The 27,876-nt window shown below is 43.0% G+C and overlaps 1 protein-coding gene across 1 annotated transcript in view; it reads right to left on the bottom strand.

The window, feature by feature from the left end:
- Positions 1-5,786: 5,786 nt before the first annotated feature.
- KMT2C (lysine methyltransferase 2C) overlaps positions 5,787-27,876 on the bottom strand; it is a 302,059-nt gene continuing 279,969 nt past the window's right edge. Inside the window, 15 exon segments of the mRNA XM_033193165.1 lie at positions 5,787-6,099; positions 7,920-8,028; positions 8,309-8,382; positions 8,791-8,907; positions 13,850-14,018; positions 14,290-14,432; positions 15,725-15,861; positions 17,129-18,248; positions 19,987-20,094; positions 20,530-20,669; positions 21,784-22,033; positions 23,100-23,236; positions 23,361-23,539; positions 25,256-25,403; positions 25,550-25,691. Coding sequence (XP_033049056.1) covers positions 6,007-6,099; positions 7,920-8,028; positions 8,309-8,382; positions 8,791-8,907; positions 13,850-14,018; positions 14,290-14,432; positions 15,725-15,861; positions 17,129-18,248; positions 19,987-20,094; positions 20,530-20,669; positions 21,784-22,033; positions 23,100-23,236; positions 23,361-23,539; positions 25,256-25,403; positions 25,550-25,691 — 3,066 coding nt within the window. The 3' untranslated portion in view covers positions 5,787-6,006.

Below are 27,876 nucleotides of genomic sequence, written 5' to 3'. Positions count from 1 at the left end.
TGGGAAATGAGAAGGCGCGCATCTCTGGCTTCTTGAAGAGCTGTGAGGGAAGGGCCCGTGACAGTGTTGGCAGCCTCGGGGCACTGCCACCTCTGAGCCTGAGGGGTGAGCAGCAGCGTCCGGAGCCGTGGGCCCAGACACAGGCAGCTCCACCACCAGACAGCGGGAGCAGAAATGCCCAGGTCCCTTGTCCTGCCTCCCGCCTCCCCCAACAGCGCCCACCGGCTGAACTGAAGCAGGAGCCAGGAGACCAGAAGGGTCAGCCCTCGGGACCCGGCAGAGCAGGGGAGATTGCGGGGAGGGAGTTGACCACCTGGCACTCGGCATTCTGCCCGCCCGCCCTCTCTTTTGTGCTGGAGAAATAGTTACAAGCTGAAATTCCCACCTTCAGGTGAAAGGAAAGCTTAGAAATGAAAGTGAGAAGTGCTCTGATAGACTCATGCACCAAGAAAGCACAGAACGGGGCTGCACAATCCCACAGCGGGTGAGAGGGGAGGACTTCCTGGAGCAGGCCGGGCGGCCTTGGGATGGACAAGGTCCGGGCAGAAAGCACAGCAGTGAGGAAGCATCGAGGCATGCGCATGCATTCCAGGATCAGGGAACAGCAGGTCGTTCTGTTCTGAAAGCGAAGGGTCTTCCAGGCTGGGGCTGCTGGGATGAAGCCCTGAGCCAGGCGGGCTGCAGAGCATGAGGATGGCCTGGGGCTCTGGTGCGGGCGCCTGGGAGCGGGTAGCTGCCATTCCGAGTGAGGAAGTATTGGTGGAATCGTTCTTGGGAAGACAAAAAGCATGAAGTCTCTGCAGTGGAGTTTTTGCAGGCTCAGTGAGCAGGCTGCAGGGTCATGCCAGGGTCTAGAGCTCAGAAGGGAGGCGTTTGGAACTCTTTTCCCACCATGTTGGGTGAAGTAGGTTTGGATGAGGTCAGCGTGGCGAGAGCAGAGGATGAGAAGAGTTGAGGAAAGTTGTGTGTGGGGTGTGCTGGTATTTAAAAGGTACACAAAAAGTTGAGGCTGTGGAGTTGGCAGCAGTGGGAATAGTAGGGCTGGGGTGAGGGAGAGGGGGTGGAAGGAAGAGGGGTCACTTATGAGTGGGGCCTCCCCCCGAGGGGAGGTCATACACCCCGTGTGGTCCGCCTGCATCAACTTGTTCTTCAGGAAGCAAAGTTTCGTCAGGTTGCCATCAAGGAGGAAGGAATACTTTTAACATTTCTGTGGTTAGGATAAAAACTAGGTTAAAAGAATTTCTGGGACCCAGGAGCAGCGTCTTCAAAAACGAGAACCCTCGCAGGAGCAGAGCATCAGGAACTGCATAGGGAGTGGCGAGCAGGCCTGCCCTAGGCAACGAGGGTGCTGGACCTGGGACGGATGCTGGAGCATCCTCAGGACAGACAAAGCAGATGGAGAGTCTGTAGTACCAGCTGGGACATGCCACAGGGAAAACCCTGGCACCAGAGACAGGGTCCCAGTGATCTCTTGGCCCCTGAAGGGCTCGATGGACCCACCATGGGCTCTGAGTGCACAGGAGCAAGCAAGGCTGGGGTGTAAGATTCCCAGAGACCTGGAGTAAGGCTGTGGCTGACCGGAGATGAGGAGACAGCTGGCCCTCCTAGCAAGTCGAACGTGGCTTCCATTTTAGAAGATCCTGAACCTCCAGGAACTACACATAAATCTGTGCTATCAATGCCATGGCAGGAAGAAAATGAGACTTCAGAGTGGCCCTGGGCACTCAGCTAGAGTACGGGGCACATTGTGCAAACGGGCACCATGGGTCTACTCACCTCCGCGCGAGAAGAACCTTGCTTTGCTGACATTTACCCAATTTCTTTCGATATTTGGGAAAGGATTCTTCAACTCTGCCAGAAGGTGATGGGAGCGGAGTCCTCCCAGGCAATAGCTGGAAACCTGGAGGGAAGTGCTGAGGCCACCTTATCTAGGAACACATTTAAGTCTACTGAACACAGTTAAAGACATCATTATTCTGCCTCTTGTAACCTTAAGTCTCTCTCGTTACATAGTTGTAACTGAAATACTCAAATTTTTAATGTTTTAAATGTAGCACTTCTCATTTCAAATCAAAGCTGCTCCCAGTGTAGATGACAATGGGCCCCAGGGAACAGGCCACCGCGGGCTTCACTGCATTGTTGTGAAGCTGAGGGAGTGCTGGTGACTCTGCTGCTGAGACTGTCCTTTCCTATTACAATAGGGTAGGATGGCCCTAGGCTCAAGGCCAAAGGATAAAGTCAGACTCTTGTGCCTTTTTTCTTTCCATGGTGTTCACAGTAAACAGCCCATTCTTTGGAATTTGTCTATATGGGACCATTTTAGTGTTTGTGTCTGAGCCTAATAAATAATGCACCAGTATCACTGCAGCCATGGCTGACTGCATAGCTGTGGTTTCCTGAGGAGTTGGCTTCAGTTATTATTTTTTTAATTGAGACAAGGACTTGCTCTGTCACCCAGGCTGGAGTGCAGTGGTACAATCCCAGCTCATTGCAGCCTTGACTTTCCAGGCTCAAGTGATCCTCCTGCCTCAGCCTCCCAAGTAGCTGGGACTACAGGTACACACAACTTCACCTGGCTAATGTTTTGATTTTTTGTAGAGAACGGGTCTCACTATATTGCCCAGGCTGGTCTTGAACTCCTGGCCTCAGTGATGCTCCCACCTTGGCCTCCCGAAGGCTGTTTTTCAGATTACTATTAAATACATGCCTTTATGATGAAAAAAGAATGGGGTAGAGCCCTTAGAGGGAAAAGATTAAAGCAGCAGTGTGGGAAGAAAGCTGAGAAAGGGTGCTGCTCCACAAGCAGGGGCTGGAGAGAATTTCAGAGACAGTGGCCGCCACCGCCACCGGGGACAGGAAACCCTAATGGCCAGATGATCACCTACTGCATCGGACACCACAGCAGACTAAGTGTGTTTCTGCTTGGTGACTAGGACAGACGGCAGTGCAGCCTCCAAGTGACATGGGGCCAAAGGAGGAGGACAGGAGAAGCTAAGGAGAGACCGAGACAAGGCGGTTTTGAAATGGGAAACTGTTGAGCAATCTACATGCAAAATGCCTCAACTGCTGCCAGCTCCCTCCCTGTCGTGACCATCGCCCAGCCCAGGGCACCCCTCACTCCTCCTGGGGACTCGTGCGGAGCCCACTCAGCCTCTGTACACACGCTGGTGCCCCACAGGCAGGCCGCCTCTTCTGGGCAGCACGTCACCTCTATGCAGTGGGAACTCGGCACCACCCGGCAGTGGCTTCCTGCTGACCCAGGCGAGCTGAACCTGCGCCACTCACCCTTGCTTTTCTCTCATCTCACGTCTTGCCACTCTGTCCCAGCCATGCCTGCCTTTCAGTTACCGGTGGCATCAGCCTCTTTCAGATCTCAAGGCTCCAGCATGAGTTGTCCCCTCTGCCAGGCAAGCCTCTGCCACGCTCCTGAGGCCAGCTCCTCTTGATTCTTCAGGTCTTGCTTAAATGTCACCTCCTTAGGAATGCCCCCATGGGACTCCCAGCCCACCTCCCATCTAAAAAAGTCACCTGTTTTTGTCCATTCCCCTCACTAGCAGGCAAGCTCCATGGTGGACTAGGAATGCTTGCTGTTTTAGTGTTTGTCAAGTCCAAGGTAAAAATCTGTCCTAGAAACTAAAGGGGATTCTGAGCAGTTTTTTTAACCCCTTTATATTTAATATGTCAAATAATTCAATATGATAGAAAGTCTACCACATAGAATAAGTCTGACAAGCTGCCTCAAAAAAAAAAAAAAGAAAGAAAAAAAAAAACAAAAACCACAACATAACCAAGACTAAATTTACCAATTAAACAAAAACAGGCTTTGAACAAGGCACCAAGGATATTCTGAATTTGGTAAATACCCTAGAAAGATACAGCAGTTCCCTTCTTTATTCAGTTGAAGGGAAGAAAAAGTGTCATGATTAGATTGAACTATGAATTTACATCTAAACTTTTGAAAATCTAAGAGAACCAAGTTGATTACATCAACACTCTAATTGTGAAAGATGTATCAGAGGGTCAGTGAACTTCAGACAATCATCAATTTAAGAGCTCAAATTTGAACATGAGGAGTTAACAGAGAAGCTCTAGGCAGCTCTTATAGATGTAAAATATTTTATTTGTAAATGGTGATCTTCTAAATCTGTGTCCACAAATTCCAAAACCCATAACACTCTGTATACTTCAAAAAATTCAATTTTTGCCAACATTAGATACTATTATACAGAACAGAAAACAACAAAAACCCGGTAGGACAAATACTGGTAGGATGTCAGGATATTGTACAAGAGAAGAAAAATATTCAGGAAACAAATTTCATACAGCTATTTATCAAGAGAAAAATATATACAATTGATTTATTCTGTAAGATAAAAATACATCATGCCATATACAAGTTCAGAACTGCATCACTGAATATACCAACAGTTTACAGTCCACTTGAATTGTGCACACAAAACTTCATTTTATACTTAGCCTGTGAAGTGTCAGTACCAGAATTTTAAGTACAAAATAAAAAGCTAACCTGGTTCAAAATGCTGATTAAGTTTCTACAAGCAAACACAAAACAGTGTTTTTTTTTTTTATTAAAGAAATGTAAACAAACAGTTCATACAAACACATTTTAAAATTACATCTTCCAAAAACCCTATTGCCAGAGTCCTGCAGCTGTAAGCATAGTCACATCTCCTCTTTTTTTTTTTTTTTTTACTTTTTCAAATTTTTGTGTTAAATAGAAGGCTAGAGGGTTAGATTTAAGTTTCTGCTACATGATCCTATTATGTTTACATGATTCTCTATGGCCTGAAACAAAGTTCTAATCAAAACTACTTTTGCTGAAGAAAAAATTCAGCCTCCATTTGGGTGTATTTTTAAGCAGTTATTCACAGTTATCACAAATTGTAAGCACAAAAAAACCTGACTGAAGAAGTAGGGATGCAACAATATAATATGAAAAAATTAGTTTAAATTACCAAAACAGCTATAAAAGTTGTAGCATACGCCCCGCTCTGTCAGAAGGAAGGTGTATAAAACCATTAAGTACTAATAGACTGCAGTTTCCAAAAAACCCCAAACACTCTAGGTTGAAATTTTGGTTATTACATAATTATAATGGCATATTTTATAACACAAAATTATATTGTAACATCCCTATGAACATTTTATAAGCACCCGAGCTGCTGCAGAGCCTGGTAGCATTTGGTCAATAACTATTTTTATACTGTATTTTTTCTCAAAATATTTACATATCTGTACAAAGTAACAGGTTTGTTAGTTCTGCAGGGAACAGCAGCAGCTTGGCTTTCTTCTAACTTTATTTAAAAATAGCTTCATTCACTTATTCAATAATAAATACAAAAGTTTCTCTTATTTTACAGAAATCAAAAACTACAATAAACTGACTCATGGAATCAAGTATTTAAATGTATTTAGTGCAAGTTATTATCCCTTAGCTCTATCCCTAAGGAAGTCATTTCAGTACATTCCTTGTTCAGTGGTGTCTACTTTATTTAAAAACATTTTGAAGTTAGAGGGCCTGCCCCTTTTTAATAAGGCCGTGGCCAGCACTCTCTGTCCCCTTCGCTGGTGATTTCAGTCTTACATTCATAGGAAGGCCCCCCGCCCGGGGCAGGACAGCCATCGGCTCTTTGCCCCAGTAAAAGTTTCTCCTTAGTGAGACTAAAAAACCAAAACTACGAAACCCACCCACAAGGGAAAAAAAAAAACAAACAAAAAAAGAAAGAAAAGGAAAAGAAAAGAAAGCAAAGTGCTGGACCGTTCTGTAATTCTGTTTCACCTCGGCCACTTCAGGGGCGCTGCCTCTGTCAGCTTCCTCCTGGCGCTGCTCTAACCTAAAGGACCGAGGAAATCAGAACTCCCAGAAGCTTTTTCAAAAAGTCATAAAACAGAAAACAAAAATATCTTTCTGTCTGCAAAATTCCAATGGTGTGTTGAATCGCCTCTTCCTAGGGACAAGCCGCCCGCTGAGATAGCAAGGAATGCATTTCAGTTCATCCACTTCCGGCAGTTAACAGCTCCACAGTGACACGGAATCTTGTGCTGGTCATCTTCAAAGTCAAACTTATAGTCATAGCAGAGCTGCCCACGGCAAAGACACAGGGTAAGAAAGGACAGCAAGGAAGGAAATGGCGTTTCTGCCTCCATCTCCCTTGCATTTAAAAACCAGCGAACAAAACAGATGTAAATTAAGGAAGACCTGATTTGTTGAGGTTCCATGGGACCCTGCGCGTGCACAGAGGAAATGAGGGAGGCAGTATTTTCAAACAGCCAGATCTGAGAAAGGGGAGCCTAACCGGAGAAAGCTGTATTTCTGTGACTTCTCATAATGCTGTCCCTGCAGGTGGATGGAGGGGACTGGAAGGGCAGCTGCTTTCCTACCCCTCTCCCTGAACCCAGGAGGCTTTCACCTCCCCTCATTTGCTGAATGGGGCATGCAAGTCTGGGTGAGAGGAACTGCCCTTGCCAGCTAACACTGTTTTTCCTCTTTCATTTTTCCACACTCAAGACTGAAAGGATGTCTTTCTATTTAGAGGTCACCAAATGAACATCTCAGACCAACCAAGGTAGGTGGGAGTCTGCATGAGTCCCACGGTACAAGCCTCACTGCGTGGCCCCTGCAACCCCCACCACCCCAGAGAGACCCAGCGCTGCGAAATGAAGGGGAGGACCAGTAATTTCTAGGTCTTTTCTGATTGAAATTATTCTAGAACACTTGCTGGAAAGACCTTCTACACAGAAAGGAAAGAAACCATTGTTTAGTGAGTAGCTGTTCTTGGCAATGATTCCCCTGCTTGCTTTCAGGTATGTGCTAAGTCCTTACACGAAACTGGTAAGGAAATCATCTTCTCCGTCTTGCAGAAGATAAAATAGGGACTCAGATTAAACTATTCACTCAAGAATGTTCAAGTAGGAAGGGGGCAGGCGGCCCTGGGCTCAAGTAAGTCTCTTCTGACCACCATAGTAGCCATCGGTTACGGGCACCATGCCAGGGCTCCCACACCCGGCCTCATTTACATGTTACTTTGAGATGTATAATGGGCCTTGGGTCTAGTCAGATCCTTATTCTTAACTAAGAAAGGAGATTCCACAAAGACCCAAGACACAGATAGAATCCCATGAAGGGATAGGAGCACCAACAAAGTCAAGTCACTCAGGTGCCTCACTCCCCAAATGTGGGACGTTCCCTACAGAAACCAAGCCTGCTGCTCAGTAGGCAATTCCAGAACCAAGGTACCTAAATCATGGTGGGAAAGACCAAGTTGGGAAACAAATGCAGCAGTTAAGGCCAATAATAATCCCAACAGGTGAGATGCTGGACCAGAGTCTCCTCTGAGAGCACAGAGACAAATGGCAAGCTTGGCACTCGGCATTTTGAAGACAACACACACCTGGACTGCTGGGGAATGTGTGGATGTGAGCACTTGGTTAAGCATGCACTGATCGTCAGCGTGAGCACACAATTCTCAGCAGCACAGCTGCCCAGATTTGCCGCCCATAGCCCAACAGTGCCATCCCAGGAGCCACGCACGGCCCTCTTGGAGACGGACGGGGATGCTCTTTAGAGGGGACGCTGCCAAACTGTCCAGGTTAAGGGGATAAAGAAGGATCCTATGGCACACAGAAATGATACCACCTGGGTGCTACGCAGATGCTGAACCCATGGCACAGAAAGGAAGCGGGAGGTGACAGCAAATGCTTACAGAGCTGGTATGTGGAGGAGGGTGGAACTGGAATGCCTGAAGGGTGAAATATTACAGGGTGGGAACATCTGGCCTACTATAGAGAGTTTTTATCACAACAAAGAATTGGGAAACAAGTGAGCAAGTTACCTCTGTGAGGAGGAAACTATTCACCCAGGATCTAGACGACAAGGCAGACACAATCTCTCAGACTCTTACCTCTTCTCCTTTCTGGATTCTCCGATTGGAGCTGATGATAATTTTGTGTCCTCTCTCAAAAGTCACCACTTCAGCCACACAATTAGGTGCACATGAATGGTTGATATACCTGCAAGCCACCATGTCAGAAAACTATATTGTAAAACAGCTAGAAGCAGCTTAAAAAACTTTCCATTTATTGAGAAAGTTTTTGCTAATTAAATTTTTATTTGCCCATTAGTGGAAGTACAGATATAAAATTTAAATAAAAATTCTCAAAACTCATTTGCTCTGAATTTTTAATCGCTGCCAGGCTGTAGTGAGAGCCTTTCCCTTGGCTTCAGTGTTCACCGCACCAGCACTGGCCCCCTGAGCAAAAGCACTCCCCGTCAGGTTCCTCGCTGCCTCACCTCGCAGGCCCTCCTGTGAGCGTCGCGTCAATCACGTGGTCGTTATCCATGCGGAACATGTACACACCACGGTTCTGAGGGAAAAGTCAGGCAGTCATCAGTGTCGATCTGAAACTCCCCTGTGTTCCTATCCACACCAGGAGGACTCAGTCGACACTGAACGGAACGGCACCCTGATCACCCTTACTGTGGATATTCTATTAGGCACAGATGACATTTACATGGCACAAATGGAAAGCATGGAATCAGCAGGTTGTGTGTGAAGCCAGGATCATTAATTTACAGTCATCTATCAGAGTAAACCATAACACCAATGGAAAGAGATAAAAGTGATAAAAATACAATAATATACAGATACTGCTTTTGTTTGAAGCTGGATGCAGCATGACAGACTTCATTCTGCCTCTCGGGTGTTTGGTTGGCATGGAGAAACGGAGAGGGTGATGGCGCTGTTTATACAATCGCAGGGACCAGACACCTACCTGAGACTCATAAAGTTTCTCTTTCCTGTTTGCTACTTCATTTCGAATGATAGTCCCGATATACTCAATGACCATGGTGTGCTTCTCAATGTCTCGAGCAGCATACAGGCCCAGCCCCTTAAAAAAAAACAAAGTGTTTATATACTTCCAATTTATTTGACAACAAATCTATTTTCTCTTTCTCATACAAAGGTTTTACCCTTGGGTCTTATTAGAAGCCATACTGAAGTTTCACTTTAACTCAAATCATTTTTGAATATGCTATTTTCTGAAATTTAAAAAATTGGACATTTTTACTACTTAAAACTAGGCCATCACTAGCTTCTTCCTATGTCTTTTTTAGCACTAAATTCTTAGGGTCTATGTACAAATACTGTGGCTTAGCTGTCTTATGTATTAGACTATCTAATCTTCCAGATTAGACAGCTGAGTTCCCACCAACTAAATAAGCTTATTGATTTGTGGTGTTTATTTTACCCCAATACTATTTCAAAAAAGACATAATAAATTTAATAACACAGAAATCGGGCTAACTATAACCAATCACTGATACTGTAAATAGTATCTGAGCTTCCCAGGAGCCAGGGCAAAGAGCAGACACAGGAAACGTCACTCTGCTGTAAATAACAGGAACGTTGGAAACAAATGAAGCTCTTGGGGAAGGCACATTTTTCACTAATACAAAATTCTGAGGCTGGGAAAGAAGTCTGAAATGGCTGAAATGGAAGCAGCTCTCACTGCGCAGCTTGTACTCCCCTGCTGGTGGCCTGCTAGGTGCACTATTTTAGGTTGGTAGCACTACTTGTAGAGAAACATACTAAAAAACTATGGGTCTTTCCCATACTTAGTTGTATTTTCTTGTCCCAATTTTGGGTTTTTGCTCTTAATTTCGACTAGAAGGCAACTGAATGCAAAAGTACTAGACTAGATGTACTAGACTAGATGCAACTGAATCAGAAGTACTAGACTAGAAGGCAATTCTAGAACTGAACTGAATTCTAGAATGTAGCAACCAGCTGCAGAATCTAGTCGGAATTCCTAGGACCATGTGCTGCCCCAGCTGCGTCCTCATGAAGCACATCCGGGAACACACAGTGGGAAGGGCCATGTGACTGACTTTAGTATGTGAACTGACTTATCCTCTGAACAACCATCTTTGGTTATCTGTTCTACTCCAGATACAACTCACAAGTGAATGAACCAGATAACACACTTAGTATGTATGGAGATCAATATAGTGTGGTTTTAGAATAAACAAGATCAGTGGAAATGAAGAGATTCCAAATAGGCCGGGCGCGGTGGCTCACACCTACAATCCCAGCACTTTGGGAAGCCAAGGCAGGTGGATCGCTTGAGGTCAGGAGTTCAAGACCAGCCTGGCCAACACGATGAAACCCCGTCTCTGATAAAAATACAGAAATTACCTGGGCATGGTGGTGCGTGCCTGTAATCCTAGCTACCAGGGAGGCTGAGGCAAGAGAATTGCTTGAGTCCCAGAGGCAGAGGTTGCAGTGAGCTGAGATCATACCACTGCACTCCAGTGCAGAGAGAGACTCCAGAAGCTGAGGCATGAGAATTGCTTTAATCTGGGAGGCAGAGGTTGCAGTGAGCTGAGATGGCACCACTGCACTCCAGCCTGGGTGACAGAGTAAGACTCTATCTCAGAAAAGAGAAACAGATCCCTGCATATATGAAAATTTAACATATAGTAGTAACTGGTATTAACATTCAGTTTATAGTCTAGATTTTGTGGGGTCAAAAGAAGAAGAAAAAGGCTGGGCGTAGTGGCTCACACCTGTAATACCAGCACTTTGGGAGGCTGAGGTGGGTGGGTCACAAGGTCAGGAGTTTGAGGACCAGCCTGGCCAATATGGTGAAACCCTGTCTCTACTTTAAAAAAAAAAAAAAAATTAGCCGGGCATGGTAGTGCACACCTGTAGTCCCAGCTACTTGGGAGGCTGAGGCAGAAGAATTGCTTGAACCTGGGAGGCAGAGGTTGCAGTGAGCCGAGATCATACCACTGCACTACAGCCTGGGTGACAGAGCAAGACTCAGACTCAAAAAAAAAAAAAAAAAAAAAATCCGGCCAGCCACAGGGGCTCATGCCTGTAATCCCAGCCCTTTGGGAGGCCAAGGCAGGTGAATTGCTTGAGTTCAGGAATTCAAGACCAGCCTGGACAACATGGCAAAACCCCATCTCTAAAAAAATATTTTTAAAAAATTAGCCAAGTATTGTGGTGTGCGCCTGTAGCCCTAGCTTCTCAGAAGGCTGAAGTAAGAGGATTGCTTGAGCCCGGGAGATCAAAGCTGCAGTGAGCTGAGACTGCACCACTGCACTCCAGCCTGGGTGACAGAGTGAGACCCTGTCTCAAAAAAGAAGAAAATAAATCAGTTAAATATGAGTGGGTTACTTCTAAATGGCCCTTCAACAACTGGTTATCCAATGGAAGAAAATGAAATTACATTAAAAAAATTTTATGCAAGAAAAACTCTACAATACATATACGATCTAGGGTCTTGACCAAGACTAGATGCAACAGAAAATTATGTATGTTTGTCTATATAAACATTAACTTTTACAAGAAAAAAGATGTCACACTTGCTGGTAGGCAAAGGGTATTTTGTAGGGGAAAATTCTGAACAGTGTAAACTGCTACAAATTGAAAAATGGACAAAGGATATGAATACGCAATTCCTAGGAAAGCAAATCCAAATGGCCGACATGAAAAGCTGCCTATTCAATTAAGGTAACAACGTCAATCTATATTTATCAGGCCACCTGAACAAAAAAATAGTAACACCAGCCACAAATGGGAAACAAGAAAATAGTCTCACGTGCTGCAGGAAGAGGTGTGCAATGAGGGCCTTGTTAGAAAAGCGGCAATATCTATTTAAATGAAAAGTTCACACACTTTTACACAGAAACCTTACTTTTGGGAATATAGCCCATAGGAGTGAAACTATTAATTCATTTTGATAGTTGTACAAGATATAGCAACAGTTTGTTATGAGAAAAATTATAAACACCATAGTAGTGCAATGGTTTAACTGCAGTTCATCAACACTATGGAACATCACATAGCCATTCAAGAGAATGACATGAAGCGACCTCAGTTGATGTAGAGGGACCTCTGAGTATTACGGAGAAAAGGAAGATGGAGAAAAAGAAATATAACATGATTCCATTTTTATATATGTACATAAAAGTGTATATATTTCTAAGATATTAGCACAGAAAAACAGGATACGTATTAGATCATCCATGGGATCCCCAGGGAGGTGGGCAGATGGGAGGCTGGCAGGATGAAATGAGTCAACAGACAGAAACCAGAACTCTCAAAAATGCTTCAGGTTCAAGATGACAGGCTGAACACAGTTAAGATATCCACTAAAATCACAGTAAAAGCACATTCCTCAAGAACACGAATGGGTATAAGAGTGAATGAACTATTTAAAATGAAAAGTAATTGCCTTAGCAGGAGAAAGCTACAACTGGAAGGAGGAGAGGCAAAGCACTAATCCACCTACAGAATCCGAGAGAGGCTCAACAGAAAGGGGCCACAGCAGAGAAAAAAACAAAGATACTCCACTCATAACGCAGAAACAGAATGTCAAACATAAAGATCAAGAGCAGAAAGGGCTCGTAGCTAATCTTTAAAAATGGACAAGAAAGATTAGCAAATAAAGTAGAGGAAGTCTCAGAAAGAATAGAGAGACAAGGAAACCAAAAACAGAAGGGGAGAAAGGATATAAGACACATTATTCTCTGGCATGCAAGAGAATCACTCAGGGGGCCCCACCTCCAGAGCTGGATTCAGTAAGGGTGGGCTGGGGCCCCCAAACCTGCACGTCGTAACAAGCTCCCTGGGTGGTGCTGCTGCTTCTAGTCTCAGGTCCACACTTTGAGATCCTGAATCTCAGAGGTCTTCGTGTAAACACAGAGGGAACAGAGGGGCAGAACTTGCAAAAGAATGAATACAAAACACATTTCTCAGACGGAAGGTCACGATGCTCCAGGTTGAAAGGGCTCATCAAGGGAGGAAAGCAATCAATAAAAAGATCTTCACTGAGGCGCAGTTCTGTGAAATGTCCAAATATCAATAAAGGGAAGATCCTACTAACGTCTAGTGAAGAGTAAAAGGGTTCCGACAAAGGAACAAGAATCTGAATGAACACAGACAAAGGAACGCTGATCCAATTTATATGGTAAAGATATTTCCCTGGCTGCTGAGAAGGAACTGGATGGGAGGAGACAGCCAGGCCTGCAGTGGTACAGGTAAGTGAGATGTGGATCAGGATAGGGCTGGGAACCTAAGAGTGGATCTGAGAGAAATTTTAGGAGAAAACAGAACTTGATGATGCTTTAGGTTTAATCTGGGGGTACTGAGGCCAACGTACACACATGGTAACATCACTGAGTAATCCAAGGAGCCTGTAGGATGGCGGGGTTTAGGAGCTAGACAAGTTTGACAAAGTAAGAGCTTTGTAATTCCATTCTGAGACATCCAAGGAGAAAAATGCTGAACAGGCATTTGGATATTTGGGTCTGCAACTCAGAAAGTATGGACTATAGGTGTAAACTCAAATGCTTAGCCTATACATGGCCTTACTTGTAAGACAGTCCACAGTCTACCAAAAAACGTGCAACGATTTCATGAAACAGTAGCTTCCAAAAGATAAGGTAACTTCCAAAATGGGTGTACCTTTTGAAAATATTTTCATTTGTATTTGTCTGAAGTGCTTGAAACAGCTCTACTGAGCACTCCACAAATCCAGAGTGTGCAAATGACAATGCTCCCTGCCTCCCGGAGCTCCCAACAAGATGCAAAGGTGCGGATTCCACTGGTCTGCTTTCCATCTGGGGAAGCCAATCACTAAGTTCCAAGACTACCGATTAACTCCCTAGTGTTATGAAGGGACAGGATTTGAAGTGATTTTGAAAACAGGTTTCTGTCCGCGCAGCTATGTGAAATCATTTTCACATACTGGACGTCAACAGCTTCAGACTGCTAGACTCTACCCTGTCTCTCCACTTCCTGTACACAAAGTATTTCTTCACCTGAATCCGAGACCGTGCCAGATACACGTTGGATTTCCATTCAGTCTTCATCTTCCGGTACTGCGAGGACTTGGAGTGAACAAACTGTTTACTATAAGGTGCGTTCAGTTCTCCAGTGACTGTGCTCTGAAATGACTTTGAGGTGCTGGTGCTGTTTAAGGTGTGAGGCCTGCAGACAATGGCATATCAACAGGAAAAAAATAAAAGGAAAACTGAAGATACCTCTGAGTAATGCCCAAAACCAGGTTAATTCAAATTCTTACTAACAGAAACATACATGGAAAGCTGCCTAGCAGAGACACACGGCGAGTTCTCTTATGTAATTGGGCACATACACAGCCAGACAGCAGGGTTTGTAAGCAGCAGACAAATCAAGCACAAGAAACCACTAATATGCCTAGAAACCCTGGGCTGTACTATGTGAAGTTAAAACAAAATACCTTAACACAAACCTCTTGACATGGGCACTCATTTTAGGTTCAGAACGGGCACAACCTGTGGGGTTAACGGCAAGAGGAAGTTCCATGAGAGGATTTCGGCCGTATCGGAAGGTATAGTTTTCACATGCCTCAACCCCAGGTAGCTGAAAAGAAGCAAAGTAGACACAGAGTCAACCCATCTGATGGAGACTACAGACAATCTCAAGCTGGTCAAAGGATGGCCCACAACAGAAATAACTCGTCACCATTTTCCTCGATAATAAAATGGTCTTCTAGCTTGTGTTCAAAATATCAGCCTGTAGGTAGATCTACTTAAATATGAGTAAGCAAATTCAGTTTCAAAGCCACACTTAGGTAAACCTGCCAAATGCTCCTTGAAGAAAAAGATTAGCCCATGCAACAAACACTGGCTGACCAATGTACACGCTTGTGTGATTTCAGGGTCTGCCTATTCCAATACCTACAAACACAGGGCATGTAGTGATTCGCATTTAGTTCTTTCACCTGGATTAATGCCAACTTTTCTATCTCTGTCTGGAATTTTACAATTAAGAATAGCTTAAAAATCATTTATAAGGTTTCTTTCTTGATCATTTCTCACTTCTTTCAACTTGACTTTGATATGATGAGGTTGTCACTCTCCATGTCCTGGGAACACAGAGCATAGGTGTTAACTCAAGGTTTACTCAAAGTAATTTACATGTTAAACGTCTTTTCTGGAATACATTGCTTGTGAAATTTATTTCTCTACAGTCATAAAAGGTCAGCTTCATTTAGGCAGGGCTATGCCAAAGAAAACAATTAGGCACATTACTCAGTGGCTTTTAGGGTTTCCTCTGCTTCTCCAAAGAAAACACACCAATGATATTTTTATTCTTGAAAACAACGCCTTAGAATCATATAATTTTCTAAAACTATTGTGTAGATATGGTTCAGTGAGACTCACTGCCAAACAGGCTTGTAATCTTTTAGGCAAAGAGATGTCAGAGGTCATAAATCAGTGCTGCTGCGATCTACTGCCCTCTAGTGACTTCACCCTAGGAAGAGGGCAGGAGAGTGGCCATAAATACCCAGTGTCAGGAAATGGGCACACTGACATTCTGAGGTGGGAGCAACTTTAGAAAGGCAAGGGAAGAGGAGAGTGTCCCCACCCATCCAGCACACCCAGAAGATGTGACAAGCCTGGTGTCCTTCACCCCTGCTTGCCTCCAGCCTGGAAAAGAACCTGAAGTTTGTTAACTACCTCACTGGGTGAGTACCACATACTGAGTTCTCCCGATAAATCACCAATGCCTTGTTTCCTCTAAGACTAACGGGTTAATCCACAGGCTAAGTCACTTTCTGAAGAGTGCCACAAATGTTACAGCATGTGTTCAAGAGGTCACACTGAATTAGGAAAGCAATTCCAATCTCAAAGCCTGACCAAGACACTCACTGATTCCGCTATGCGTGCCACTGCAGAGACGGTCAGGCCAAACAGATCCTCTCCTTTTAAATATGCTGGGAAAAGTTGGAGCATTTCAGACTTTTTTCTCACACATGCCACAGGCTCCAGTATCTTATCCCAGACACCTACATAGGGACAAAAACATAATTTTTATGGGAAATAGGATACAGTATAAAAAACAAGAGCAAAATGAAGAATAACCACTCACAAAGATTTACTAATTTCCAAATAAATCCTGTTGGGCAATAATCTAATAAGTCTGTTTGGTAATAATCTAATGAATCTGTTTATTAAATGGTAGCAATTTATTTTAAAGACCTAAATTTTGGAGAAAATAATAGATTAAGGACATTAAAGTGGAAAAAGTTAATATAACTGAACTTCATGCGAACAGTTCATTACTTTCATACTGGCCATATAACATATCAGATTATAAAATGATTAGTCTAATTGGTAATGTCTATAGGTATGTTCCTTTCCCCTCAGATTTAAAATGTTAAATTGATATCTTCTTTGGAATTATCTTTAGAGTATTTTCAGACTTTTTTTTTAAGTGCTAAACTTAAGAAAGCAGCTCTACATACTTTTGTTTGTGTACTTTCTACATAAGCAAAAGTGGCAATCTAGACTTAACCACGGAGGTCCAGACTAAGTGTTTAATTTCCACCTCTAAACTGAAGTAGTATCTGATTCTAAGATAAGACAATGTATACAGTATGGTTTAGATGTCATTCCTGCCTTCTAGAAACTGACTTTAAGAAAAAGGGGGTCCCTGCGGGGTGCAGTGGCTCACGTCTGTAATCCCAGCACTTTGGGAGGCTGAGGCAGGGGGATCACTTGAGGTCAGGAGTTTGAGACCAGCCTGGCTAACATGGTGAAACCCCTAAAATACTAAAAATACAAAATTAAAAACTACTAACAATACAAAAATTAGCTGGGCATGGTGGTGCATGCCTGTAATCCCAGCTACTCGGGAGGCTGAGGCAGGAGAATCGCTTGAACCCGAGAGGTGGAGGTTGCAGGGAGCTGAGATCGCACCATTGCAGTCCAGCCTGTGCAACTAGAGAGAAACTCCATCCATCTCGGGGGGAAAAAAAAAAAGGAGGTTCCCAATGCAAATGACAGGCAAACTTTATCTACAAATCACTCTCAGATTTACTTCACCAACTCTTATGTTCAAAGATATACTGACAATGAAAGTCTTTAGACAACTGTATAGCAAAGAGAGCAAGGTGTGAGAACACAAAGACGACTGGCATTTGTAAATGAAAAATTATACACATTATAAAATATAAAATGAACACGAGACAAACATGGAAAACTGACAAAACGCATTCATTAGCCTGACATCAGAGTAAGTAGTCTGCACAGCATGTGAATGGCAGATGTTACCTTTAGGTGAGATGTCACTTAGAACCAGGTCTTCATGGCCTTGTTCCACAATCCTGATGACGAACATCGGGCGCCCGTCCTTCTCCTCAATGGAGCACAGGTAGCGGCAGCGCCTGTTGGCGTAACGCGTGCTCCAGTACAGCCGGCTGGCTTCATAGCCCACAGGGAAGAGTGCTTTAGGAGAATGGAATGCTTGCATCTGCTGTGGAAGCAGCTGACCGATTGTGTGGAAGATGAGGCTACCCACGCGAAAGGTATGGTCCCGTTCTCCTCGTTGCACGATGCTAGCAATCTGTCGCACCTCATCACGCTGAACATAGACCCTCCTGAAGACTGCAAAGTAACTTAATTCTTGCTCATGAATTCCCTTTGGTTTGTGCATGGGGCAAAGCATAGTTTTGTCCTTAAAAAACATGCATTGTGCTTTAATGGCGCAAGTAAAGTGATAAATGTTGGTGCATCGAAATCTGTGGCATCCACTAGTGGCACCTGTCTTGTGACAGAAGACGCATTTCATTTGTAGGCCTCTCCTCAGAGCTAGCTCCACATTTATTAAGGCACCAGCCTGAGTCTCATAGACCTCCGTGGACCACAGAGCGCAGTTTAAGTGGACCCACAGATCCAAGTCAAGGTTGAGTAGCCTTGCTGGTCCATCTGTCAATCCATCACCTTCTTCATGACAAAAGCAACATTTCCGATAGTCTTTGGGCACAGGATCAGGTTTAAGGGAAGTGCCCAATTTCTTTAGAAATTCATCTATTTCATCCTCACAAGGTGGTTTAAATGTTCCCTTAGGGATTACAATATGAATGCTCCACTTCTTCCATTTCATTCCTCTCCATTTTTTATTCAGCGGCCTACAGTCTTCAAACCCACCATGGACAGTTCTTAGCCGAGGCTTCAGCTTGACTGTTACCTTCAGCTCATCTGGCTTGGCCTCTACTTTGGCTGCTTCAAAAGCAGGAGGGAAGGCGATAGGCGGTGAGGCAGGGGGAGAAGCTTTCTCCTGGAGCTGGGGGAGACAGTGCACATCCAAAGTGGAGATGTTGTTGCTGTACTGATGAAATGCTTTGGAAGGCGTTTCTCTCATAGGTGATTGTGGCAATGAAGGAATGGATTCCTGGGCAACAGAAAGAAACCATGACAATGAAAAATAATTCACAAGCCCGAAAAGCAATTCTTGTTAAGACAAGAAACTGAGCAGTATGACTGAAGAGGATGTGTGGGGCAGAGGGAGAGTCAGCAGTAAGTGCTGGGGCTCACGCATCGCAGAAACTGACCGTGCTCTAAGGTGCACAGGAATAGAGAGCGAGTGACGGCAGCTGTGCCGCATCCTTTCCAGGCCTTTTCCACAAAGCCAGAATTCTGGAGAATATTCTGTTCTTATACTTTCTGGGACAATCCCCTTTCTAACTATATTAAAACCAGAAAAAGGAAAAAAAAAAAAAAAACCACAATGCTTTCAGAAGAGCTAATATAATTTGTACAACGGAACAGTGTTTTTTGTTTAACCAAATAAGAATGCTGCAACATCACTTCTTGAGAGCTTATCTCCTCTCTAAAATTCACATCTGTTAATCTCAGGCTTAATCAACTGGCATAAATGTCAGAGAAAGGGAAGGAGCCCCTGTCAACAAATGAATCATATTAACTTTCCTCTGAGGCTTCTCAGCTCTGATTGGCTACTGAAAGAGTTGAGCTGAGAGGAAATCTCCAATAGCTTATTTACTTTATGGTACAGAGTATCATAAACTAATAAAAACCAACCCATGGGGGCTGCCCTCTTCACATGCCCCAATCCTGACAAGGTACCTGAAAAAAGACATGCCTCATACCAAATCAGGCAGGGACTGCAACCAACTTAAACTATATGGTGAAAAAAACCGCCTTGCGTTTAAGCTGATACATTTTAAGGTCTAAATTTATCTGTCATATAGCTTGGATTTTATTACAGGCATACTACACACAACTACCTGTTAAAAGGAAGTCTTCAGAATGTTCTTCTGTGCAAGACATACTAGAGCAATAACCTGGATGGAGGACTGACTGGCAGTAATATTGTAAAGTAAAAGCTTCCTTCAAAACGTAATTACGAACATATCATTTGTGTCAACTATTCAGTTGGACACACTCAAATTACACAAAATCAAATAAAGCAGACCTCTTTCACCATACTGTGAGCAAAATGTTTTCTCTTAAAATGCACACAGATAGTCTTAAATTTTACCTTTAAACAGGTTTTCCTATCACGGTAACATCAATAGAAGTAATTTTAAAATACTGATTAAGATATTTACGGCTAGGTGTGGTGGCTCACACCTATAATCCCAGCACTTTGGGAAGCCGAGGTGGGTGGATCACAAGGTCAGGAGTTGAGACCAGCCTGGCCAACATGGTGAAACCCCATCTCCACTAAAAATACAAAAATTAGCTGGGCATGGTGGCGCACACCTGTAATCCCAGCTACTCGGGAGGCTGAGGCAGGAGAATCGCTTGAATCGGGAGGCAGAGGCTGCAGTGAGCCAAGATGTGCCATTGCCCTCCAGCCTGTGGGACAGAACGAGACTGTCTCAAAAAAAAAATTAAACTGGTAAAATTAAAGATGTTAATATTAGTGTTCTATTTATTTAACTTTTAAAACGTAACTCTGCCCACTTTTGTCAAATAACTAAGTTGAAAGGGCAGCATGACTCAAGGGTCTCCACACCTCCTCCTCCTCTGCCGCGACAGCATCTGCCTTGGATTTCCCACACAGAGCTCCATGAAGGCAGGGACACATCTGTTTATTCACTCCCACATGCCCAGAACAGAAATCACTTGTTATACATTATTATCAGCTGAGATTATCCTCATCTCACCTTGTTTTCTGAGTTTTTTGCTTGTGCAGTTGATGAATAAAGAATAAAGCAGTTATTACTACAAAAGACAATGTCCTTCTCTACCCTCTTGGTGCTTTCTCGGGAATCCTGAAAAGCAAAGAGAAATGTGTGGGAATCTCAACAAGTCAAAATTTAATAAAAACAGGATCTACACATTGTTTTTACGTTATATTCAAAAGTGACAGCGGTTCTTTATCTTAATAGTAGAAAGAGAACTATGTCCCAATATTTAGCATATGATAATTTAGCTAGGGAGAAAATAAACATACAGAACCAAACTATGTGGTCCACAGTTCACTCTATTTAAAATATGTAGTCCTCATAATATTCCATTTAACAGCCTGTTGTAGGTCTTTGGTGTTCAGCTCAAGCACGTCTAACATATGCTGATGCCACCACCAGGAACATGTGTCCATCGCACCACCATAAGTGGTGTCTCTCTCTCTGATGTTGGAAGAGACACTGCCAAGGACAATTTCGCTGGAGGTAGGAGGTGGGGTCATAAAAGGAATAGCAAAGTACCTTGTTCAAAAGGGTCAGATCTTTGAAAGATTTCCGCACACCACTTCCAAGAATAACCACTTTACAATGACAACACCACTGTGGTCTGAGTGCTGCGCTTTCTGCAATACCATGACTAGAATCCTTATATCCAGAAAGACCTAAAGGCAATCAACTTTTGTTAGTAATTAAAACTGACTGATGACACAAGGTGGCACATGGTGAAAAATTATGTAACATCAACTCATTACAACATGGTTCATTAACTTTATTCTTTAATTAATAAAAAAACTTATCTTTTAAGCAATGGTTACAGAATCGATTATCTGACACTGGGGCCGAAATAAAGAAACATGCCTATTCTCAAATAGCTGGGAAAACAATGGCAGTATAAAAGAAGAATCTAATTAAACTAAGTCACCAAGAGAGATTACTATTCAGTCTAAGTGCAAAGTAAGACAGAGGGGGAAACAGGTATTACTTTTGCTTGCAGGTTAAGATGGTAAAAAAACATTTTATGAAAGATACAATGATAAATGTGTAAGAGTCTTAAATAAGTGTGACTTACAGAGTCAGAAATGAGGAAAGAGCCAAGGCCAAGGATAAGAAGGTAAATAAGGACTCAGGAATTAGAAAGCATCATTCAGGTGTAGTGTGAAGGCAAAAAAGAGCAGGGAAAAAGTGACAGAAACAGCTAGAAGCCAAGAGGAAGAAGCCAGGGCCTGGACTGAGCATGCTTGTAAGACTGCCAGCAAGGCAGGAAGGAAAGCGACATCATGGTCAGTCTAAGGAAGTTGTTCCATTCTCAGAGATGGGAGGCATGAATACCTCTGTGGGAAGAGAAGGGCCCTGTAGAGCTGGTGCTGAGGTAAAACAAGAGGGAGGTGAGGATGGAAAGTGGAGAATGGGAAACAGAACCCACGTCAGGTCGCCAGCTCCATCTGTACCAGGTAGCCCAGGCGCAGTAGGATGAGGGCTGGGAGGCAGGAAGACCAAAAGTTGCTCGAGGGCAAGCCCATCACAGGCTTCTTCTGGCAGCCTGCACAGATGGCTGGCACCCACATGGTGACAGCATGACAGAATACACAGGCGAAAGCACCAGAGGTCAAATCACACCACAGAAAACAGAACACCCCACACATGGTGAGTTCACCAAGGACTACACACCAGCATGTTACCTGTCCATAGTTAAAAGATAATCGATATCTCAAAAGAGTAAGCTTAACTTTTGAATCAGGAATGGATATGGGGTTAACAAAAAGCTCATTAGCTCACCATTGCTTGTTGGAGGAAATGGTACATTAGGCTGCTTCAGCCGGTAAGAGCTCACTAATCTGGGAGGGTTTGCAGATCCTGGCGGAGGCCCACGGAGAAGTAAATGCTGTCGATACTCCAAACCCGGGTTGATTCTGTGGCTACTGACCAAACCCATGGATGGGACATCTGGAGCATTGCTAACCTCATAGCTGTTAGGGATTCGGACGTGAAGAAGGTCGGAAAACGCAGCCACAACACTACTAATGTTCTAAAACAAATGCAAATGCTGTGTTATTCACCCAGAAGGCAACAGTGAACCACTGAAGAAAAATACACACTTAGGATAAATCCTCTTTGCATGATACACAGATTCTAAGAAAATCCAACAAATTTTATTTAGACTCAGAGTCTCAGGAAAAAAATTAGCTCCAACGAACCAATATCCAAAAAAAACAAAATTTATGCACAGAAATCCTCATAAAGGGATTCCAATTAACATTAAATATCTAGGAACACATTAAACTATTTTAGGTATCGTAACATCTGACAGGCCCGTCAGTTCCCACAGGTGGTCAGAAAGCTTACTTCCAGGGGCTTCCCTCCAGCTCTGGCCAAACGTGATACAACCCGTAAGAACAGACAAAGGTCTTGCTATTGCTGTATTTTGTTGATAACCAAAATACCACATCACTGGACTTTAGTTTGGTCTCTACTGAAATGTCTTCACAGAATTCAGAGTTAAAAACATAAAAAATCCTCAGCAAATTACTAGTGTCTGATACAAGCAGATGCTACTTGAGGAACATTTCTATTGCTTCTGCAAAACTGTTATTGTTGATAAAGTTCTTTTTCATTAATTTTCTTCTCTGTTAACGGTTATAAAGAAGTTTTTCTCTGAGCTGGACATGACGGCTCACACTTGTAGTCCTAGCTACTGAAGAGGCTAAAGCAGAAGGATGACTTCAGCCCAGGAAGTTTGAGGCTGCAGTGATCTATGACTGTGCCACTGCACTCCAGCCTGGGTAACAGAGGGAGACCGTGTCTCTATTTAAAAAAAAAAAAAAAAAAAAAAAAAAAAAAAAGAGTTCTCTGAAGTATACGTCCTTTAATAAGAAAATGTGAGCTCTAATTTCCCTTTTTACTTGACGTAGGCTGAGACCAATTCACTGACAAAGGATGGCACTCAAAGGCAGGTGGGAGGTCTGCAGTGGGCACCAGCCCTGCTCTCTGGCCCTTCGTCCTCAGTGATCCTGCTGGGTGTGTTTCACGGTAGACACCTGACCCATCTTTTAAAATTGGGGACATACTGTTTAAGAAGTCATTTAATCTTTTACCTCAGCAGCTGTAGGATGCAGAGTAATTGCTACAGATATAAGACCCGATCTGGGACCATTTGGGGAAGAACCAAAAGGTGATGCAAAATATAAAGTGCCTGGCTCAGTTTTGATGTCATTCCTTCTTGATTCGGAACCTTAAAAAAGAGAGGAAAAAAAAGAGGAAAAAAGTGTTAATAATGGATTTTCAAAATCAAAATATTTACATTGGTAAATTGGCATAGTGTAAAGGGAAATAATAAGGTTAAGTGTTTTTCTTACTTTTCCCAGCAGTGCTAGGAAGAATTGGAATGATGGGGGATGGCACCGGTTCTGGAGGCTCCTCCTTGACCAATGACAGATCTGGGTACCTGCTCACTTCTACCCCAACCACACTCTCAGGAGAGGACGAGGGAACAAAACTGTCAGGAGTATCTCGATCACCACAGTGATCCTGTATCCTGAAAAAAATAAACACACCATCAAAGTGTGCAAATCCACCCGTGGGGGCTTCCTGTGCCAACCCTGTTGACATCTATGAGTACAGCTGTAAGGACACTCTGGCAGCAGCACCTATACGACGCACAGCAAATTAATCAGCTCAGAGTCACACTGGGAAGAAAATACAAGAACAATATTTAGCTACAAAATAATCTATATGGTATGCTTCCTTTTAACCAAAGCTTCAGCACCAAAGTTTGAAGACCTGCCAAAGAGGAAGATGTTCTGATTAGCATATAACATAGAAAGCATCAAAGCACCTTTTCAAAATCCCAGATCGTTGAGCCTAGGGCAGCACTCCTGTAGCTTGAAAAGGAAAGAGCTGCTGGTTGGATTTAACAAAAAAGGAAGACTTTAAAAAGATTTTAAAAAGGAAACAGCAGTCCAAGCACATATGCAATGGTCACACCTGCACACACCGGACTGGGAAAACAGCCATCCTACTGCACACGGCTGACCAGGAAAACAGCCGTCCTACTGCGCACACGTGACCGGGAAAAGAGCCGTCCTACTGCACACACCTGACTGGGAAAACAGCCGTCCTACCTGCACACACCTGACCGGGAAATCAGCCGTCCTACTGCACACGCCTGACCAGGAAAACAGCCGTCCTACTGCACACACCTGACGGTGAAAACAGCCATCCTACTGCACACACCTGACGGTGAAAACAGCCATCCTACTGCACACACCTGACCGGGAAAACAGCCATCCTACTGCACACACCTGACTGGGAAAATAGCCGTCCTATGCTGCTCTTTACACCGGCAAGATGGGAGAAAGCTTGGCCACTGACTTCATCGGCCCTTATTTTTCTTAACTGATTTAAGTGAGGTGAGAAAAACAAAAGACTGGTCCCTCCTACTGAGTTCAAGTTCGAGTCTACCAGGGCAATTGTGAGGTCTCAGACTAAGAGTCACAGAACAACCCTGTGGAGCTGCTGTCTCCCACTCCTCATGCAGAGAAGTTGCTGTCACGCAGGAGACCCAAGAAAGGCTGACCTGCTGAGGTACAGTAGAAAGGGGACCTGGATCCTCAATCTGGACAGATTATTCTCCACTTTGGTCCACAGTTTCCCCATTAATAAAGTAGGGACTTAGGTTAAATAAATGTCTGATCAAATAGAGGGTAGTGGGCAGATTTTCCAAGGAAGTGAGAATTATTTGATGATGTCGTAAGAATCCTCTGATCTAAAGAGTTGGGCAGCAATTATCTACTAAGGGAACTTGATTCTCCCCAATGAGAATCTTACAGTTAAAGAACTGACACAAAGAGTTTATAAACCCCAGACAGTTCTTAAACTCTCTTCCACAACAGCATTCTCTGATATCAGCAACTTCTGCTCTTTCATTTTAGACACCTACAAACAACACTAAATCGCATTAATAGCCTTTAAAGGACAATGATCTCTGAAATATGTTGCATGGAGATTTTCCATTGCCTTAATGTCTATTAGATTATTGTCATGTAACTCTCTATATGATGTAAGCTTAAAAAAATGCAAACTAATTATGTTTAATGGTAACCAGGTCTTATAAACTTTAAATCCTGAAGATTCACCAAATTTTACTCCTCAAATGTTTTTACATGCTATTCCTAAAGACATTATGCCACATACATACTTTTTTTAAAAAAAGAAATAATTAAGAATTATTTGAGAAAAAAATAACCTGTACCTTAATTCTTCCTGATTGTTGTGAGGTGGTGTTGGGAGGGAGGCTGGCACATCAACTGTCTTGGGGCCCTGAGCAAGAGCTCGGGCCAACAAGTCATCCTGGGGTCTGAAGGGCAGCTGAAATGGTTTAGGTCCTAGAGTTTTGGTAACTGGAAAAGCAAAAACACAAAACCATAAATACATTTAGTCAACATTGATAAATAGGTAGAACTTTACAATTATATTGCCATTTCACAATACACACTGGCAGAGGTACACTTCTCCGAGGTGTGAAATTTGGAAGCTATAATCATACCTTCGTGGCTCACTAACACTCCGGCTTTTCCAGCAAGTTCTTCAGTTGTTGCAAAACCATTGGCCATCTTCTGACAAGCCATAGGAGGTGGTGTAGGAGGAAGAGAGGCAGGGGGTGTTGGAGGATTACTTAAATTATTCTGCTGCAGGAGACCAAAAAATTTAAATTACATGCTACTGAGCAAATATGCAATGACCTTGCTAAAACTTAGTTCTGTGAATTTTATGCACATAGAAGCAAGGCTACAGAAATGTAATCAAGAGGTACCTTGCACACCAAGAAAAATAATACATACAAGGCCAGGAGGCTTCTTAGTGGAACAGATTCTCGTGATTTTATGGACATATCAACTTGCTTACTTTATCCAACTTGACTACTTAAGCTCTGAAATTAAGAAGCTAATTTCCTTTATACCTGACTTTATTTATGCAATTCTGCAAGCTAGTGAAGTATAACTTTAAAATGCAATCGATAAGTTGCAAAAAATTATCAAAATTTCCTTCAAGTTATCATTAAGATACGTCCCAGTTCTACGAAAAACTTAAGAATTTCTGGTCTTAAACTTGTAATACAACTCACATCTGAGATATGAGAATCTGGATTGACTAAGACCTTTAAAAGAAGCAACAGTAGTAATCCTAAAGTAACAAAATCATTAATGTAGTTCCTCTTCAGACACCTCTCCCAGCTTTACAGTTACCGCCAAGTTGTCATTTACTGATTGGTTTCTCAAGGAGAGACTTGGAATCTACCAATAACACCATGCCAATCAAGTGCAAGGTGAAATTACAAATTTTGCAAAGATAAAGAATTTCATGAGGATGATAAAGTAAGGTTGGAGAACAGCTTATGCCAGAAGAAAAGACACTTTTAAGAGTTAAGATAGGTTTTTTTTTTTTTTTTTTTGGAGACAGAGACTTGCTCTGTCACCCAAGCTGGAGGGCAGTGGTGCGATCATGCTCACTGCAGCCCTGACCTCAGGGCGTGGTGGTGCATGCCTGTAGTCCCAGCTACTTGGTAGGTTGAGGCACTAGAATTGGTTGAATTTGGGAGGCAGAGATTGCAGTGAGCTGAGATTGCACCACTGCAATCTGGCCTGGGTGACAGAGCAAGACCCTGTCTCAAAAATAAAAAAATAAAATAAAATAAACCTACCATAGTCTAGGAATTAGGTGTAATACCTAAATCATTAGATGAGATACATTTAAAATTGTTTAATTTCATTTTTCAAGGTAAAATACTAACTGCTTTTTAAAAATCCCCACCATTTATAATGATTTTGAATTCATTTTAGGAGTTAATAAAGGTTATAAGGAAATAAGGATTTCCATTACCATGGAAGTACATAATAGATATTTCTTGCAATTTGTATTCTTACCTATAAAAAAACTTCAAATGTTTATGCTAGAAATACTTCAGGTAAAATTGTAACCCTGCAGCTGAACTTGTTTTAATAAAACTTGGAAGAGTAGATGTAAACTAGATACAAAAACAAGACAAGCTCTATCAATTCTGACATGTTACCCAAAGATGAAACAAGACAACACCTTGGCAGAGAAACATACCTTGTAGATCAACTGAGAATAGTAGTCCGAAACCCCTTCCAGGGTAGCACTGCCAAAAGTTCCTAGAAGTCGATTCCCACTATTAAATTGGCCACTGCCATAAGGAAGAAAGTGCGCAAAGTTCACTCCAATGATTGGTTCCATTAGAGGGAGCAGAGAGAGCTGCTATTAAAAAACACATTTAAGAGTAATGTACATGATAAAAGGGACTCAGTGTAGCTCAACTTTCTAAGACCCGAAGCAACTTTGCTTAATAAGGCTTCAGAAAAATGAGACTTAAAATTTTCAAGTATCAAAATGCTGGAATAAGTGAGACAGACTACAGACCTTTGAGACTTAAAAATAAGCTTTGTACTAAATGGACGCTGCCAGGTGTCTAACAAGAAAAACACATTTCTTATCTTTGCTCAGCAAGAACGGGGGGGCATAAACCGAGGCTGAGTACCACCAACAGCACTGTTAGCGACTGTCTCCCACCTTCTGCGACAACTACAGAGGTGTAGGAATAGAATTTACAATGTATTTCTTTGGATCCAGAGTCACAACAAAGTACTGAGGACAGATTTTTCTGGGTACTGAGGCTACTCCTTATGAACGTAAGAAAATCTTGACTATCACCTATCAATCTATTTGTATTACCGTAAATTTCAGGTGCCAATAGGATACGGTGCAATTCTGCTTGGAAACAGTCTACTAGGTTCCTTGTTCAGATGTCTTTTAGCATTTGATCTCTCATGTCCTTGAATTTTTTTTTTTTTTTTG

This window comes from Trachypithecus francoisi, unplaced genomic scaffold (genome assembly GCF_009764315.1).
Source record: "Trachypithecus francoisi isolate TF-2019V2 unplaced genomic scaffold, Tfra_2.0 Lachesis_group4, whole genome shotgun sequence".
Lineage (NCBI taxonomy): Eukaryota > Metazoa > Chordata > Mammalia > Primates > Cercopithecidae > Trachypithecus > Trachypithecus francoisi.
Note: the sequence above shows the minus strand (reverse complement) of the source record. Positions and strands in the feature narration are given on the sequence as shown.